This window comes from Manis pentadactyla, chromosome 2, assembly GCF_030020395.1.
Source record: "Manis pentadactyla isolate mManPen7 chromosome 2, mManPen7.hap1, whole genome shotgun sequence".
NCBI lineage: Eukaryota > Metazoa > Chordata > Mammalia > Pholidota > Manidae > Manis > Manis pentadactyla.
In genome coordinates, this window is record NC_080020.1 from 141,620,643 (window position 1) to 141,637,902 (window position 17,260).

The following is a 17,260-nucleotide window of genomic DNA, read 5'->3' on the forward strand; positions in this document are numbered from 1 at the left end:
GCAGATGGGCAGCTGAGGGGTGGTGCGGCCAGCCTGGCTGTCCTGTGGCTGCTGATGGTGGTCCAAGGCGCCCTGTGCTGTCAACCACTGAGTAAACATTAATTAGCACGAGTTAATGTGTAATTCTGCACCCCTGGGTATCTCGCTGGCACCGTCGCTGCTCTTGATAAGGTCTTAATGAGAAGGAAGGGAAAGCTCCCGATAAGGGCCTTTCTTGTGGCGAGCGCCAAGGTCCCGGGCAGGCACAGAGCCTGCCCCTCTGCTGCCCCCACACGATCCACCACGGGCGCCCCCGCGCCGTGCCTGCATGTGCCCGGTGGGGGGCTTTGGGGTGATGCGTGTCTTCTTGGAAGTTCAGGTTGCTTTGTCTTCCTCTTCCACACAGACATCTCTTCTGGCTGTGGCCTTGACAAGGGACATGTCCTCACAGGTCACCCGGGCACCCAGGCCTCCCATATCCGCGTGTTTTCCCTCTTGGCTCACAGGCAGCAGTCCCGCGAAGCAAGGTCAGGGAGTGTGACGGTAAGGTCATCCATCCTGGGGTACAAGCAGTTCCCTCGGCAGGTCAAGGCGGCGGTGGGGGGCTGGCAGAGCATGGGCACTGGGGTTAAGGCAAGAATATGGTGCGTCGTAAACTGGGCTCACCTCCCAGCCTGGCCCAAGTCCGGGAGATGTCAGCATACTGCCTGTTTATGGGCCTGGCTGCCAGTGGGGCCCGGGGATGGTGACTAAGTGCCGAGACCGCCGTTCCACACATGAGTCTGCCAGGGTGGGGCAAGGGTGTGGTGGGTGGGGTGACAGCCTTTTCCGGGAGCAGAAGAATGCATCTCAGGAAAAGAACTACCAGGGCCCCTCTCCTGACCTGCCCTCCTCTGGCCACTGGCCACACAGTGAGGGATTCTGTGCCCAAGCCAAGAGTCCTCTGTGGCATCCTCCCTCTAGGAGAAGGCAGGGCCCCCACAACCCTCAGGCAAGGCCCCTCTCAGATGCTGTCCCACGGGCAGACAGAAGGTCCTGCTCAGCACACACATGTCAGAGGACAGTCCCTGCAGACTATTCCACGGGCCAGCACTGGCCAAGGGCCTGCTCTGAGTTGCAGGTGCAGAGGTCACTGTCCCCTCTCAGGGCGCATGTACGCATGCACATACAGCTTTGTTTCAGACATCTGGTCCTGGTGTCAAGGACAGCTCTCCATACAAATGTGGTTAGTGAGTCAGTCCCCACCCTGCCCTACCTTTGTCTCCAGCACTCGGGTACCTGGACAGTGCTGGCTTGGAAGACAAGAGGCATGGGAGGAGCATGTGCATGCCTGGTACCAGCTCCAGGCCTGGCCTCCCCACCTCCAAAAACTTAGCACAGACAGACCTGTGCTCTGCGGAAGCTGGGATCCAGGAAAACCTGGAGAAACAGCCCCAGAGAGAAGCTACCAGAGCCTGGGCAGCCTCTGGCCAACCTGAACCATGGCTGCCATGGTGCTGACATCAGGCCGCACCTCTGGGCCATTTGTGGCATTAATAAAAAAACGACTGGGATCATCAGCAAATATTTAAATAGTCACTTGGCCAGCCTGGTATGGAGCAGTCAGCTGAGGCCATGTCCCCAAACGCCTGTGCACACCTGGACGGGACGAGCTCCGGGCGGCTCTGTCCACAGGAGTCCTGGGGCATCTGCAGGCGACGTCCTCTGCAGACACGGGGCAGAGATAAGGATGAACTTTTCTCAGTGTGTCTCCTGAGATCTGCCATGTGACAGGTTCCAGCTGCTGGTCAAGGACTTACTCGGGTCCCCACATCAGCCCCCACACACTGCTGCTGCCCCAAGCCACCCTTCGCAGCCCTCTTTCTCCTCCTATCAGGGACTCCAGGCTTTGGAGGGAAGTTGGGATGCCCTTGTGCTGTGCAAAGAGGGGGTGGGCCTCACGGTGAGGCCTGTAGGTGCCAGGGAAGGGCCAATGGCCACGGTTGGGGGCCTGCCACCCACTAGCAGGTACCCGGGGCCATCTGGGCAAACTGAACCAGTTTACTGTTCTCACTATCATTGTCCTTAAACCAACCACACCCCAGCCCCCGACCAGCTCAGCATGCAGTGGGGATTATTCAGCCAGGTGAAGCCCTGTGCTGTCCCACGCCTGGGTGACAGGTGGCCTTTGTGCTCAGAAAGCCCCTTCTGCACGGGATGGCCAGTCCCCACACCTGCTTCCACTGGCCCAGACGCTGGGCCCTTGGGTGGCCCCTCAGGCAGCGGGCTGTTGCCATCTCCCTGTCTGACAGATGAGGAATTCGGACACAGAGAGGCGAGGCAACTCCCCCAAGGCAACACAGTCAGGCAGGGCTCCACGCCAGCTCTGTGGCCACGTGATCTCCGTGAAGCACTGCCTTCAGCCCCCCTTGCTTTACAATGGGATCAGGAGGCCTGCGCAGTGGGTGATAGGCAGGCCTTCTGCATAGGGTTCCCATGGGTATCAAATGAAACGTGGGGTGGGGACGTACGTGGGGTAAGTGGCCGGACCTGTTGTTATTTTTCTGTATATATAATACCTGATCTCAAAATAGGGAAGTTCAGAGGCAAAACAATGGCGTATTCATTGGCAGACAAGCACATCCTAAGTTGGAGCTCCCATGCCAGCCAGATCTGTGCCGTATTGTGGATGCACACACGTTTCAGAGGGAGGTGAAGTCTCCCTTGGTGCGTTTCCATAAATGCCGATGTCTGTGTTAGGTAAAGGAGGGCAACCCCAAAGCCTTGGCCCGGCTCTGATGAAGCCCTGCATCGATAGTCTGCCTGCGAGCTGGTGCCCGCCTGGGCAGAGCTTTACGTATTTGATGTGTCAGAGTCACAGAATCACCGACATGAGGCTTGTGGGCCTTTCCACGTGAGGGGAGTGGTGAGCACATCTCACCTGACCAGGCTGGTCGCATCTGCGACAGTGGTCAGGGAGGCCCTGCCGAGGAGAGCCGGCCAGGGGCCTGACGATGCGTGGCTTGTAATGCAGGACTCATGTCTGTGTCCAAGGAAGACACCCTTGTTTTCACAAACGAAGACGGCAGAAGCAGGAGAGATTTTTGAAAATACTACTTCTGAAACCTGAACTTGCAACTAGCACCTCCCAGCAGCATGGCTTTGTCGGTATCTCAGATTCAGGACACCAGCGTCCACCTGGGGCTTGGCTGAAGCAGTCAAGGAGGCACATTTGAACTGGGAAGAAAAACTGAAATTTACGTATTGTGCTCCAGCACAAATTTCCGAAGACAGCTGTGGTGGCCTCTGCTCTGCCTGGCCTGGCCTGGGGGCTTCCCAGGAACAAGGCAGGGTGAGCCCCACACCTCTGGCCTTTCCACACCCTCTCCTGGGACACTGAGCAGTGACTCAGACAGGGCTAGCTCCCACTCGTCCTCAGAACTCACTCAGTAAACCCAGACACTCCTGGTTCTGGAGAGAAGTCCTGGTTTATGCCCGACACGGCTGCATCTCCTTTACAGCCCAATTGACCTCGGTCCTGCTAGGGCTGGCCCAGGACAGCCTGTACCCACAGTGGCCTTGCTGCCCAGCCCTGGGTGGGTGCTTGGGTCCAGGCTGCGGGTTATGTACCACGAGGCCTCAGGTGGGGGTAAGCATGGGGCTCAGTGGACAGATCAGGATGGAGGTGGCCTCTCCACCAGGAAAGGCATGGAGGCTGGGGGCAGGTGAACTCAGAAGGGTCCCTGGGCTACCACCCGCCACCCTGTCTGCGGAGAGGAGGCCAAGTGGTCCTCCGGGCGGCTCACTGGGATGGTGGGCCCAGAGTCACCTGCACCCCCTCGAACTGGACCTCAGCAGGTGAGGGCCCACGGAGCTGGTATTGGCTTCTGCCTACAGGGCCCCCGAAGAACCCAGGACAGTGGGATCCCCACACACCTGGGACCAGGAAGCCAGTGAGAGGCTATAGGGATAGCTCAGGGGACAGTCTGCATCGGCAATGTAGTCTTAGGGAAACACCTCCGGCTCTCCGTGCCTCTGCTTCCCTTTCTAGAAAAGGGAGGTGCAGGCTCTCAGGTCAGCCCCCCTCAGTCCTGTTCTCACCCTCACTGTACAGACAGGAAGCTGAGGAACAGAGAGGACATGTGCCCAGGCATGCTCCATGGCCTCTCAGCCAGGCACCTGTGTCGTGGCGAGCCTGGCCTTGATGGTGCCCCACTGCAGGTCGGAGACCCAGGCCTGCCGCCCTGGGGACAAGCTGGCCCAGCCAAGGCACTGCTGTGCGGCACAGTCCCTGGCAGGACAGTGAGGGTCGGCATGCCATACCCAACTCAGGGCCTCCAGGGGCACAACAGGGGTCTGCGCACAGCACCCAGCTGGGCCCCCCATGGCTGCCTGTGTGGCCCTGCTGCCCAGCAGCCCTAATTCAGCATGGTCTTGTGGTAGACATGCTCCGAGGGCAGAGGCCGACCCACTGAGAAGCTGGGGGTCTGGCTGATTCCCATCCTGGCCCCTGCATCCCTGAAATCTAACACAGACCCCAAGAGGCAAGGGCAGGGCAGAGGCAAGGGGTGTGTGGGGGCCTCAATGTTGGTGTCCAGACAACTAAGGACCGTCTTCCTGCTGGCCTCCTCCCAGAGGGCCTCTGTCCGTGCCAGCCTCCCTCCCACAGCATCTCAGGCCTCCCAGACCCAGGCGCTAGCAGAGGAGGGACTGGGTGGGACTGTGTGGGTCCTGGGCCAGGGCCTACCTCCTGCCTGGCCACTGATGAAGCCTGCAGGACAGTGAGGACCGACGGAGGGTCCGGTGGGACAGCAGGTCTTTGGTGCTCTCATTGAGAGCACTGTAGAGTCACTCCTGCTTTCCTGGAAGCACCAGCAGAGTCAGGCCAGGGGACTGCGGGTGCACAAGGCCAGCCCCTGACCATCTACAAAGGTGGATGTGAGGCCTTTGCTTCCAGGGCCCTTCTGATGAAGGACGGAGGCTTTGTGCCCAGCACCTTTCAGGGAAGAGGCTGTGTGGGGGAAGCGGGGGCTGGGCCTCGGATGCCAGACCTTGACTCTGTGCCCTCGGACACTGAGTGCCCCCACCCCCCAAGCCCTTCTGTGCCAGCCAGGTCTTGCATGAGCGACATTCCCATCTGAAAGGCTAATTTGTGCAAATGAGTGTTCTGCTCCCTGCACGGCCTCTACCTAGGAATTCACTGTCCCAGCCCACACATGGCAGACATTCCTCTCCACAAAAACTTTCCATTGTCAGGTGAGCCCCGATGGGGGAACTCACCCTTGTCCACATGGGGGGCCTAGCTCCCACGCTTCTGCTCCCACTCTTTGGGTTTAGGCAACACCAGCGGTGGTCAGAGTCCTTGACAGAGGCTAGGGACAGACTGCCCTGACCACAGGCCTGGGGTCTCCCGGCTGGAAGGCCTTGACCCGCTGCTCTAAGGCTCAGTGAAGCAGTGGGGGAGGGGACCACATGCTCCTGGGGTGGCTTCAGGACTCAGACACTGGTTGTGGCCTCAGTCCCCCCACCCAGATGTCCCTGGGGGCCCTGCCCTGGGCTGGTGTGAGTGCCCTGCAAAAGGACCCCAAAGTGGGGGTCATATGGCATTCACGGCATGCTTCCTAAATGGGGAAGTCCCACTGGTGACAGTGACAGGCACCTGGAGAGAGCTGTGGCTAACACCTCCCTCGGGGAGGACGGGGTCTGCTGCCCCGGCTGCACTGCTGGGTGACCAGGTTCAGACTTTGCCATCACGGTTCCTGGCAGTCCACAAAGGAAGCAAGACAGATGGAGGTGAACAGGGACCATGTGGGGTCCACAGGCCATGCCCCTGCTCTCTGTGCTCCTCTGCAGCCCTGCTGAGCTGCGGGCAGAGGCCCCGGGGTCCAGCCATGCCCCCAGGCCAGCCCGTCCCTGTGACCGCAGGTGCCCACCACTCCCAGGTTCTCTAGCATGGGCAGGCTGTGACCCCACCCCACCGCAGGCAGGGTCCCACTGCTTCCCTCCATCTCCATCCCCACTAGGTCTGCACAGCACCTGTGGGGGTGCCCGAATCCATCGCTCACTTGGAGGTCTCAAATTCTCTGTGGATGTGGAGACTGCCAGCCAGACTTTACCTTTCACTTACACTGGACAGTGTGACTAAAAGGTCCAATGCCTGAAAATGTTAATGGTCAATTTTCATAGCACGTTAGCAGGAGTTCTAAAGTGATCCCCATTGACAAAACTGCCGTTCTTTGGAGAAACCACTCAGGATTCCTTCAGAAGAAATGCTATCAGGGGTCAACTTGTTAACAAAACTACCCCATCCTCCGTGGATGAGGGCTCATCCCAGAAGCTCCCGGGGCCCTGGGCTCAGCCGGTAAGGGGCAGTCTCTACAAGAGCACAATTCCCATTGTGCTACCGGGGCGGCACCTGTCAGAGGCCCCCAGAGCCTGCTAAATCCTCTAGCACACAGCATATCAGCCCAGAGACAAAGCCCAGGCGCCCCGCTCTACCCTGTCCAGCTATTGTCACTGGCCTTTCAGGGCTGCCTGTTTGCTCTGGGCCTGGCCTGATACTATCGATCACCCGGTGAGGTGGGGCTCTGGGCTGGCCGCACTGGGAGGGTGGTATTTTTCAGGCCCAAGGGGACCTGGCTCACCTCCAGCAGGCTCAGTGAGGGGTCCCAGGTTCCCCAGCCAGCAGGCCAGCTGCATGTCACTCCCCATCTGGGAGGCCTGAGGAGCAGTGAACAGGCTGGCAGGCTGGCCCTGAGTCATCCCCAGCTCTGGGGACAGGGCCTGCCAGGTGCACAGCATGGGTGTGCTGGAGGCCTGTGGTCCAACTCAGAGCCCGCTCACACCTGTGCCCCCACCACGGGGAAAACTGAGGCTTATTAATATAAACAAGCACTCACCCAAGGTGGGTGGGGGCCTGGGCCCACGGGCACCAGCACTTCTGAGTCCCACATTGGGCTTCTGGTCAGAAATACCTGGGGGCTTCTGGCCCTTCTGGTTCAAACAGAAGCCATGGGGAGTGGAGGAGTGGGGACCACGTGAGCTCTCTGGGGCCGTCTGTCATGAGTGAGGGTGGGCATCAGGTCATCAGGTGCCTCTTGGTGCGCCCCTGCCCTCCGCGGCAATACCGACACAGCCAGAGGGCAGAGGCCTCGTGGACAGCCACAGTGGTACCCGGGGCCCAGGTCTGAGGCCCTCAGCCAGCACACGATCTTGGGGACAAGCAGCATTGTCTGTGAGGGTGAATGAGCTCTTCCAGAAGGTGGGCTTGGCAAGATGGGGGTGGGGACCGAGAGCAAGTCTGGAAGCAGGAAAATCCACAGATGAGGCAGATCTGTGGCTCAGCCCGGGAAAGCAGGGCACATGCCAGGACACACCTCAGAGCCCAGGGTCCTCTGGGCCTGGAGGAAGCTGAGGAGGAGACCTGGATGGTCACTCAAGTATGAGAAGCCCCAGGGACACCAAGACAGCTGCATTCTGTGTGAACAATGGCTCGGAACACAGCGGGGCAGAGGGGTGAGCCAGCCTGGATCGGGGCGCCAAGGTGAGGTCTGCACTGTGACCATTGCCTCCCAGATCTGCCCTCTGTGCCTCCAGGCTCACAACTCATCTGTGCTGTTGCTGACATCCACGTGCGCGTGTCTGCATCCTCCACACTGACCAAGCAGTCTGAGCGCGTGTCTGTGCTGCACAGACCCTAATGGTCCGAGCAAATCTTTGTTGAAGGGCAGTGCCCACGAGAGGGGTGCATGGGAAGATTAACAGGCACAGAGGGCAGGGAAATGCCCGTGAGTCAGGTGCAGAGCATGCTTGGTTTGCTGTGAGCTTGTGAGCGGGTGCATCCCTGGCACTGTGAGCAGTGACACACTCACCTGCTGCATGTGTGAGAGCAAGAGGCCCAGGCACAACATTCAGGTCCGAACACTAAGATGATGTTCCTAGTCTGGAAGAGCTGCACAGAGATAAACTTCCTCAGAGTTGACAAGAAAACTGAAAATGTACTTTAAATATAGATACAGACTGAAGGCAAACAGTTGGGAAATGACACACCTTGCATGTGTTAACCACAGGAAAACCGGCGTGGTTATATGAATATCAGAGTGGACTGATGGGATGAACAAGGACATTCCGGGACGATAAGCAGCCATCTCTGCCCGAAGGTGCAGCGATCCTGTTAGCACAGCTCACGGCCTTGCAAACAAAGCCCAGAGACGGAAAATGACAGTCACCATCACAAAGATTTTTGCATCTCTCAGTTACTGAAATTAGTAAGAATATAAAAGATTTAAACAACACAATTAACAAGCTTGACCAAATGGACAAACACAGAGCCCTCCACCTGAGGACGGCAGCGCACACATTCTCACCAAGGGCACACGGCTGCTTTCCAAACCAGCCCAGCTTCTGACCCACAGATCAGGTCTCGTAAAGAGGTAAAAGGACTGAAATAACACAGCGCATTTCTCTGGCTGCAGTGGGTTGTGTCAGAGCTCAGAGTTACAGAAAGACAGCAGAAAAGCTTCCAAGTGTTGGAAATTAAGCCATTGCCACTCAAGCAACATGTGTACATGACCTGTGATGAAGAAGAAATCACAAGAGAAACCAGAAAATATTTTGAACCAAATAAGGAAAATCCAATATAGTAAAACCACTGGAATGCACAAAAGTAGTTACCAGAGGGAACTTGACAGCTTCTGGTAAAAATCATGTAATAAAAAAAGAGGAATACTGAAAATCAGTGACTTAAGCTTCCAGTTTAAGCAGCTGGAAAAAGGGCATTAAAATACAAGCACAGAGAGTATGAGGTGCCTGTGAAACAGGACAGAAATGCAGCATGGAAATCAAGACCAAAACCTGATTCTGGGAAAAAGACTGATAAAGTTGGTAAAACACTAGCAATATTGATCACTAACAAGAGAGAAAACAAAAATTACCAAAAGGAGGAAGAAAAAAGGAAACATCACAGCTGAGTCTGAGACATAAAAAGGGTATTATGAACTTTGCATTCATAAACACAAAATCTTAAATGAAATGAGCAAATTCCTTGAAGCTACAATTTACCAAAATGGACACAAAAAGAAACCATGTCTGAATAGTCACGAATTTATTAAAGAAATTAAATGTATAATTTAAAATAGTTCCCCCTAGAAAAGCCCAGGCCCAGATGGCTTTGCTGGTGGTGTGCTGGGGGTTTCTCCCATGTGTGTCTCACACAATCTTTGTTAGATTTTCCCCCTAGGTATTTGGTACTTTTGATGATGTGTAAGTAGTATTTTTAAATTGACTTTCCTTCTCTAAACAGTCTGTGTGCGGGTTTGAAGCCGGCAGCCTCACAGCCTCACTCTCTTGATTCTAATAATTGTAAGTCCTTTGGGGCTGCCCGTGGCGCAGGCCCCCATGCTGGGAGTGGCTCTACGCCTTCCCTTCCTCCCTTCTGGCTCCTGTAAAGGCTGGGCCACGGGCAGTGTGTGCTTGCGAGTCCCTGACCTCAAGCAGACTCCTGGAGCTGAGCTCAGGGAGGGGGGCCCCGACGCATCTGTTCTCCCTAAGCTGCTGGGAGTGTCCTTCTCGAGTCTTGTCCCGAGTGACCAGTCTCGCCAAGCTGACCTGCCTCCATGGACCCTGGCTGGCTGCCCTGAACACACTGGCTGGGCCCGGGGCAGCTTCGCCCACACGGTCCCCTTGTTCTCGTGCAGGGCCATGGCACCCCATGTTGGGCCCCCATTCTGCTCCTGAATGGGGGCACACTTGTTGGTCTGGTCACTCTGTCCCCTGGGGGTCTTTCTGGGGCCTCAGCATAGGAGTTGGGGTCACTGGCCCAGCTGACAGGGGCTTTGGGCCTAGGCTGTATACCAGAGAGGGGTTCCCTCTGTGGGGGTTGGTGTGACGTCAGTAGTGGGGGTGGGAGGTGCTGCTGTAGAGCTCAGTGGAGTCTGGGGGTCACTGTCAGGGGAGATCCCCAAGGGTGGGTAGGACAGGCACAGCCCCTACCTGGTCAAGCAGGTGGGGTGTGCAGTGGGGTGCAGATGGGGTTTCATAGGGCATGGGGTGCTCTGGGTGGAGGTGGGGATTAGGGGTGTCCTAGTAGGGGTCAGAAATCTGGATGAGAGTCGAGGTTGGGTGGGTTTGGGGGTCCCTGGATGTGGCAGAGTTCAGGGTTGAGCAGAGGTTAGGGTCCTGGGCAGGTACCCCAAAGTCTCAGCTACGTGCAGGTGGACGGCAGGGGTCTGACACTCTGAGGTGGTGCCTTGCTCCAGCCCGTTGCCCTGGCCCACAGTGCCCCAGACCTGGACCCTCACTCTATGCACCACGCAGTAGTCTGTGACCCAGGCCACCCCCAGGATCCTGGCCTGGCCACCCCTGCCATGTTGGGGTGATTCTTACCAGGGCTGGAATCTGTAGGCAGCTGTCATCTGCAGGGTGAGGTCAGCATGTCCTGGGGACATCGCGGACCAAGGCAGAAACACAGGGCTGCTGCTTGGAGTGGCTCCAGCTGCAGTTTCCCAGAGGCCCCCCCCTCCCCCTACCTGCAGGCCCAGCTCAAGTGGCAAAGGACTAGTGCTCACACTTTGTAGGCAATGCAGTTTATTCCAGCAATCACCTAAGGGTGAATATGCCACACAGGCATTTTGGTCAGCCCCTGGGGCTCTGGCCTGTGTAGGCCATGCCTGGTGCCAAGTAGGTGCTCAGTAAATGGACCAAGGGCATACCGGGGTTACACTGGCTGGGAATATGAGAAACCAGGTTCCTTCCCACCTTTAGGAAGAGTTAGGGTGGGACCACTAGAGTTTAAAAATAAATGGGGATGTAGGTGTGGTGGATGCCTTGTGCAGCCTTAAAGTTACACTGAAAACTCAGCTTCCATCTCTGGTGTACTGTTGGCAAAAGCAGAAACAGACCCTAAACCTTTTGCCTCTTTATTCAGAAGACATTTTTCACAGACCACATGAGATCCAGAACCGGAAGTCCCCCTGACAACTGGTGTGAGGATTCTCACTTGTGTCTCGCAGTTTTGAGGCCCAGGGGCTCACTGCAGGCTCAGCACGTGGAAGCTCTTTCGGCCCAGTGTTTTGCAACTGACTTCTCTGAAGACATCATGTGCTCGCCTTCCATCTGTGACGCTCCACTGCCCTGAGTTCTGCTTGTAGGAAAGTGAGGCTCAGACCTCTGCTGCAGCTCCATTCTCAGACTCGGGCCTGAGCAGTACCACTGACCCAGAGCCTCCCAACAGCCTGGACCACAGATTTTTTCATCCTACAAACAGCTGCAAATCCTGCCCTCAGCCACGCTCTCCCCAGAGCAATGTGTCCTGCGTGGTCACAACATACACACACCCATGCCATTTCCAGGGCCCGTGGCCTTTCCACTCTCCACTGGGCATCTTCCTCTCGTCCTTGGGCCTCCTGTGGCCACCCCTTCCAGCTTGCCATCCAATCCAGGGCCAAGGACAGGTGCAGCGATCATTCCGACCTACAAGCCCACACATGATGCTCTGCTCTTCTGCCCTTGAATTGCTTCCTGGGTCTCAGCAGCAGCCCTCCCAGGAGTTGTCATGGGCTTAGGACAGGCTCTCAGATAAAAGCCCCTGAGGGTGGTATGACTGGAGGGCCACTGGGCACCGCAGCACACCCCGTGGACACTGAGCACCACAGCACACCCTGTGCTGGTGGGACGTGGCCTTGCTGGGGATGCACGGGCAGCATCTTCAAGGAGGACGCTCTTCCTGAAGGCTTCACCTGGGAACCACGAGAAAAACACCAAGTAGTGTCTGGGCAGGAGGCAACTCCGATCTTGTCTAGCCGGCTCAGTCTCAGGGATGTGAGGCTGACAGTGGAGCTGGGGCCAGACACTGGGACACAGTTGAGCTGGGAGTGACTCTACAGCCTCCACGGCCCACCACAGCCCTGGCAGCCAGTCACACACTGCTATTACTGGGTGCTGGATGCTGGGTGCCAGACCCTGTGCTTAGCCCGCGCACCTCAGGTGCTCACAGTGACCCTGGAGGCTGGTCTTCCTCCCCCTACCATGGACCCCTGGGCTACCACAGAGGCCCTTACAGCTGGGAAGTCCTCAATGGCCACCCAGTGAAGCCTGAAGCCTTCTGCAGCACCATTCCACATGGTCACCCTGCTTCACTGGCCAGTAAGTGCTCAGCCACCCAGCTGTCACCCAGTTGAGCATGATTTGAACCCTCTCTGTTTCCCCACTACCCTACTGCTGGCCTGTCAGCAAGGAACTGGGGTCAGAACTAAGGAATGAAGTGGCCCAGCTCAGCACTGTCCTGCTCAGGCCTCCCGGGACCCCAACAGACGCTCAAGTACCAGAAGACGCACCCATCCGCCCAACTGCCCACCCACTCCTCTGCACCACGGGCCTCATGGGCTTTGCGGACGCTCACTCCTGGACACAGATTCCCATAGCAAGGGCAGTCGATCCAGACAAACTGAGGGGATAGCATTTTAGAAGGCATGGAGTGACTCAAGGTGCAGGGCACGCTCAGCTGTCGTGGCTGTGAGCTGAGAGGTCAGCTACGGGATAAAAAGAAGCTGACACCAGGGAAATGATGGGTACCCAAGTGGAGGTGCCCAGGAGGGAGGCCTGGAGGAGGTCAGGGAGAGGCCTGTGTCCTAAGAGGACTGGGACCTCTGATGGGCCTTGGCAGCAGCCAGGTGGTGGCTGGAGGTGCTGGGGAGCCATGGCATTTCCTTTGCATTCTGAAGGTGGAGTGGACAGGTGTGCTGAGATACGGGAAACAGCAGGGCCGCAGAAGCCAGGCGTGCGTCCAGGGGCTCCGGGCAGGCTCGCTTGCTGGAAGGAAGCTGACTGGTGCTGCGGCTGCAGGCAGGGCTTGGGGAAGACTCGAGGGGGGCCACTGAATGTGAGATGCACTGTGAGCCACCCATCCGCACGCAGGCTGGGTGGGAGGGCTTGCAAAGCGGAGGTCCTGCCTGGATGCCGATCTGAGACCGAGCCGGGAGCAGAAAGGGCATTCCGGCCCCTACACGGGAGGTCTGAGTGGGCGCAACTGGGCTCCGAGGTCCGGGGCAGAGCTTCCCTCACAGGAGGAGCAGGGCGCCCCGCACGGAGTGCGCACCGGTGTGGGGGTGGAGGGTGTGGGGGTGGAGGAGGTGTGCGTCCTGCTCTACCCGAGGTTGGGGAGGAGGAGTCCCCAGTTTCTGACAAGTTGTTCCACCCTGATAGGAAGTGCAGCTTCCCGCTGAAGACGGCTCCAGGCCTGCTGCCCCAACACCTGTGGCCTTTGTGGGGTCCGCACAGCCCCAGGCCCGGCCCTTATGGGTAAGGAGGTTTTGGGCCCGTGTGCCCACTGCTGCCTCAGGCAACTCGGGAGCTGAGCGCAGCCACCGAGGGCCGCCTGAGCACCGGGAGCCCCCCGCCGGGTAGCCCGCCCGCAGGACCCCCGGGCCTGGCTCGCCACCTGGCCCTCAGCCCCAACCCCGCGCGGTGCTCACCCCTGAGGGAGACGGTGGCCCGGCCCGCTCCCCGTCGCCGGGCCCCCGCGGACCCAGCAGAGAGCAGGAGGGGAGCGCGCGGGGTGGGGGTCAGGGGTAAGGCCACCGCGCGCAGTGGGCGAGGAGGAGAGGCCGGCTGCGGGTCGGCCGCGGTGGGCGTGCCGAGAGCGGGCCACGGTGTCCGTGCCCGCGTGCGCGCGGCGGGGGCGGGAAGCCCCGCCCCGGGGCCGCCCGATTAAAGGCCACCCCGGCGGGCTGGGGCCCGGACAGCAGCCCGCAGCCGCACCGCGCTCGGTTCCGCGCCGCCCGAGCGAGTCGCGTCCGCCCGGGACGTCCAGCGGCCCCGCCGAGCGCACAGGAGCCCGCGCCATGAGCGTCCGGACGGGGCGCTGAGCGGCGGCGGCGATGTCGGGGCGTGGGGCCCCGGGCTCCGGCTGGGGGCTGCGGCTGGCGTTGCTGCTGGCGCTCGGCGTCCTGCCGCGGGCGCGGGGCTTCGAGGAGGAGGCGCACGGCGAGAGCCAGGGCTTCCAGGTGGTCACCTTCAAGTGGCAGCACGTCCAGGACCCGTACATCATCGCGCTGTGGATCCTCGTGGCCAGCCTGGCCAAGATAGGTGAGCGGCCCCGCCGCGACGTACCCTCGCGCCCGCTCCCCTCGGCGCGGGGCCTGCGGATCCCGCCTGCGCCCCGGGGGCAGGGCTGGGAGCCCGCGCGCGCCTTCCTCCGGCCTCTGCTGGCGCGCGCCTTCCCCGCGGCCGGGGGTCGGAGCGCGGCGGCCAGCCCCGGGAGTCAGGCCCTGGGCTCGGGCAGGGCGCGGCTCTGGGGCGCGCGAGCCCGGCCGGGCCCGGAGTGGCAGGGCGGGCGCGGCCTCGGCGGGTCTCCGTGCTTCGCCCCGCGGTGCCCCATCTGGGCCGCAGGCGCCTTGGGGCTGCCGCAGCCGGGTTTTCTGTCGGGCTTGTCCGCGCTGCTTAATGCGCTAAGAGGCCTTGTCCTGCCGTCAAGCACCCCAGTGATATTTTGTTCCCAGAGCAGCCAGAAAACGGGGCAGCTCAAGATCAAACCCAGTAAAGTCCTATTTATAGGAGCGACTTTTCCAATGACGGCTCTTATAAAAACCCTGGTCTGTCGGATTTCTCTCCTCATAACTCGCTCCAGTGAGCCGCTGGAGTGGGGGCTGCAGGTGGCTCCCGGGGAAGGTGACGGGAAGGTCAGCTTTCTTAAGAGCTCAAGAGGACAAGAGGACCAAAGTTTCAGCGCGTTGGTCATCACCAGCGCGGCCTTCCTGAAGGTGGTGGGGACCCACGGGCACGTGTGACTTACTAGGTGGGGTCTGAGGACACCCTCCTCCTTCCCCCAAACAGCGGGTGGGCAGTTTCCCGTGGTTTTCGAATGGGGAGGTGCGAGGTGCAGAGGAGAGGGCCCTCTGGGGGAGGTCAGGCTTTGGGAGAGAGGGTCAGAGGACTTGCAGGGGGCCTGTAGTTTCTTGGACACTGCCTGCTGTGTGTCCGGCTGATGCGGGGACCTCCTTTAGATCCTTTTCTGCTTCTGTCTCTTAAAAGCTCTCTCGGTCACCCAGCCCCCTCCTCTCTCCTCTGCTGGGTGTCTGTTTAGCTGCTTGGCCCTCCTTTGCAGGCTCACTCTGCCCCCACGGAGGTTTTGGGGTGGGGGCTCGAGAGGTGGGAGTGAAATGGGCACGTAGACATGGGGCCTTGCAGGCTGTCTGTGCAGGGCATCGCCAGCGTGGGCCCACTGGCCACTTTCTGTGGTCATTTGCTAGGCAGCAGCCTGGGGCTCTCCCTTCTGAGTGACCTCTTTCTGGGGCAGAAGAGGGGTCTTCTCTGCTGCCACCTTCTCTTCTGTGAAGCCACCATTAGTATGATGCTGTGTCTATGGGAAGACCCCGCCATTCCGTCCTGGGGCGGGTGCAAAGCGGGTGTGCACATGCAGCGGGAGCAGCCAGTCCTGGCACATCGGTGTGGAGCCTAGTGCCTGAAGCCCAGGGACAGCCACCAGGGCACCTGCTGGCCTGGCAGCCTGGGCGGGGAAGCCGCTGGAAGGGTGGTACTGACCCGAGCTTGTTACTCACCCTGGGAGGTCTCCCAAGTGGTCGGGCTCACCCCGAGAGGGCCTTCCCCAGGGTGGGGCGGCCACCCACTCCAGCCAGCCCCATCTCGTGGGCAGGGCAGGCCCAGAACGTGATTGCCTGCCAGCACAATCATTTAAAAAGGCTGCCGTCGCAGGGCCACATGCCCACACCAGCGTTGCTGTGCGGGGGGGTGCTGCCCCACCTAGTGGGGAGGCTCTGGGGTGGGGGCCCCACAGACATGGCTGCCAGATGGCCTCCCCTGGAGTGCCCTCCAGCCCTGGGCCAGCCTTTGGCCCTGCCTACACTGTATGGGGAGGCTCGTGCCATGCTGGCATCGGGTCTTGCCCATGGACAGTTGGCACCACAGAGAGACTCCATGGCCCTCCTGGTGGCTCACAGGGGCCTCGAGTGACCTCTGTGCCCTCACTCCAGAGGCCGCCCGCTCACCCTGTCCCTGCTCCCAGCGCCCTTGGCTGCCTTCCCTGTTCACCTTGGGACCTGATCCTCAGCCGGGCCCTGGGCCTTCCCCTGACTGTTCTCCTGGTACTGCCCCAAGCCCAGCACCTTCCTGGGGGGCCCTGAGCTTATATCCACATGGTGCTGGGGCCCCACCTCCAGTCCAGTGTTCCCCAAAAGTATGGCTGCCCACCAGGTGCCTCTGAAAGGACATCTCCCTGGGCCTTGGACTGGGCTGGGCTTTCTCTCTCCCATTTGACAGGCTACCCCTCAGCCCCCGATCCTCTTGGGCCTCTAGGACCCAGAACCAAAACCCACCTCAGCATGCAAGCCAGACCCACTTGCTCATAGTCAGCCCCCAGAGCCGAGTCACATGAAACCAGTCACCTCGTCCCAGTGGTCACGATCATCCAGACCAGACCAGACCCACTGAGTCCACTGAGCAGGGTGCAGGTCCTGCCCCATAGCCCAGGCCCCACCCCCATGGTGCATGCCCTGGCCCCAGAGCCCACCCCTGCTCCCCAGAACCCCTGTCCTCCCTGCAGTGAAAGCAGAGATCTGACTTGGTTCCCCACTGCCCAACCCACCTCCCTGCCTGCAAACGGGGCCCCTGCTCACCCAGCCCCCTGCCGTAAGGCTCCCCCCAGGACTCGGCGCTTGTAGTCAGGTGCTGACCATGGACCTGCACCCTTGGTGGCCTCCCAGGCCCCAACCCCGGCACCCTGTCCCTGGAGCCCCACTGAGCTCTCAGCCTTTGCCCCACCCAGGCAGGCCTGGTGGCTGCATGGCAACGTGTCCAGTTTGTGCACGAATGAGGGAGATGGGCTCCCCATGTGCCTCCCCCGGCCCCACAGTCCAGGCCTCGCTGCTCTGAAGTTCTTTGGCCCCTTTCATCTCCAGAATGGTAGTGGGTAGTCTGGACCCTTTCACCTCAAGTCACAGGACGGGGAGAGGAGCTGTATCACTGTGCATCTCCAGACATCTGTGGAGTGTCTTACACCTGGCTCTGTATGTTCAACTCACATACCTGTTTGTGCTAAAGAGGTCAGATGTCTTCCAGCCTTTGGAACCTCGTTGCAGCAGTAAGATGCAGGGGACCCTGAAACAAGGCAATGCCTGGCATGAATGCTCCGTGACAGCTTCTCATGTCTGCAGCTTGGGAAAGGCCAGGGGGCAGGTCGCAGCCATTAACAAGGCAGCCACACATCTTTGAACAGGCGAGGAGCAGTGCAACTGCTGAGCCCCCAGACCCCACCAGGCCCTGTATCTGGGGCTCAGTGAAGGACTTGCTA

General features: G+C 59.6%; 1 protein-coding gene across 2 annotated transcripts in view; it reads left to right on the forward strand.

The window, feature by feature from the left end:
• Positions 1–13,679: 13,679 nt before the first annotated feature.
• The window catches only part of SLC9A3 (solute carrier family 9 member A3), a 42,951-nt gene continuing 39,370 nt past the window's right edge, over positions 13,680–17,260 (forward strand). For both annotated transcript variants that reach the window (XM_036920301.2, XM_036920310.2), the window contains exon 1: positions 13,680–14,040. In XM_036920301.2, the coding sequence (XP_036776196.1) occupies positions 13,833–14,040 (208 nt within the window). In that variant the 5' untranslated portion in view covers positions 13,680–13,832. The remainder of the gene's footprint in view (positions 14,041–17,260) is intronic.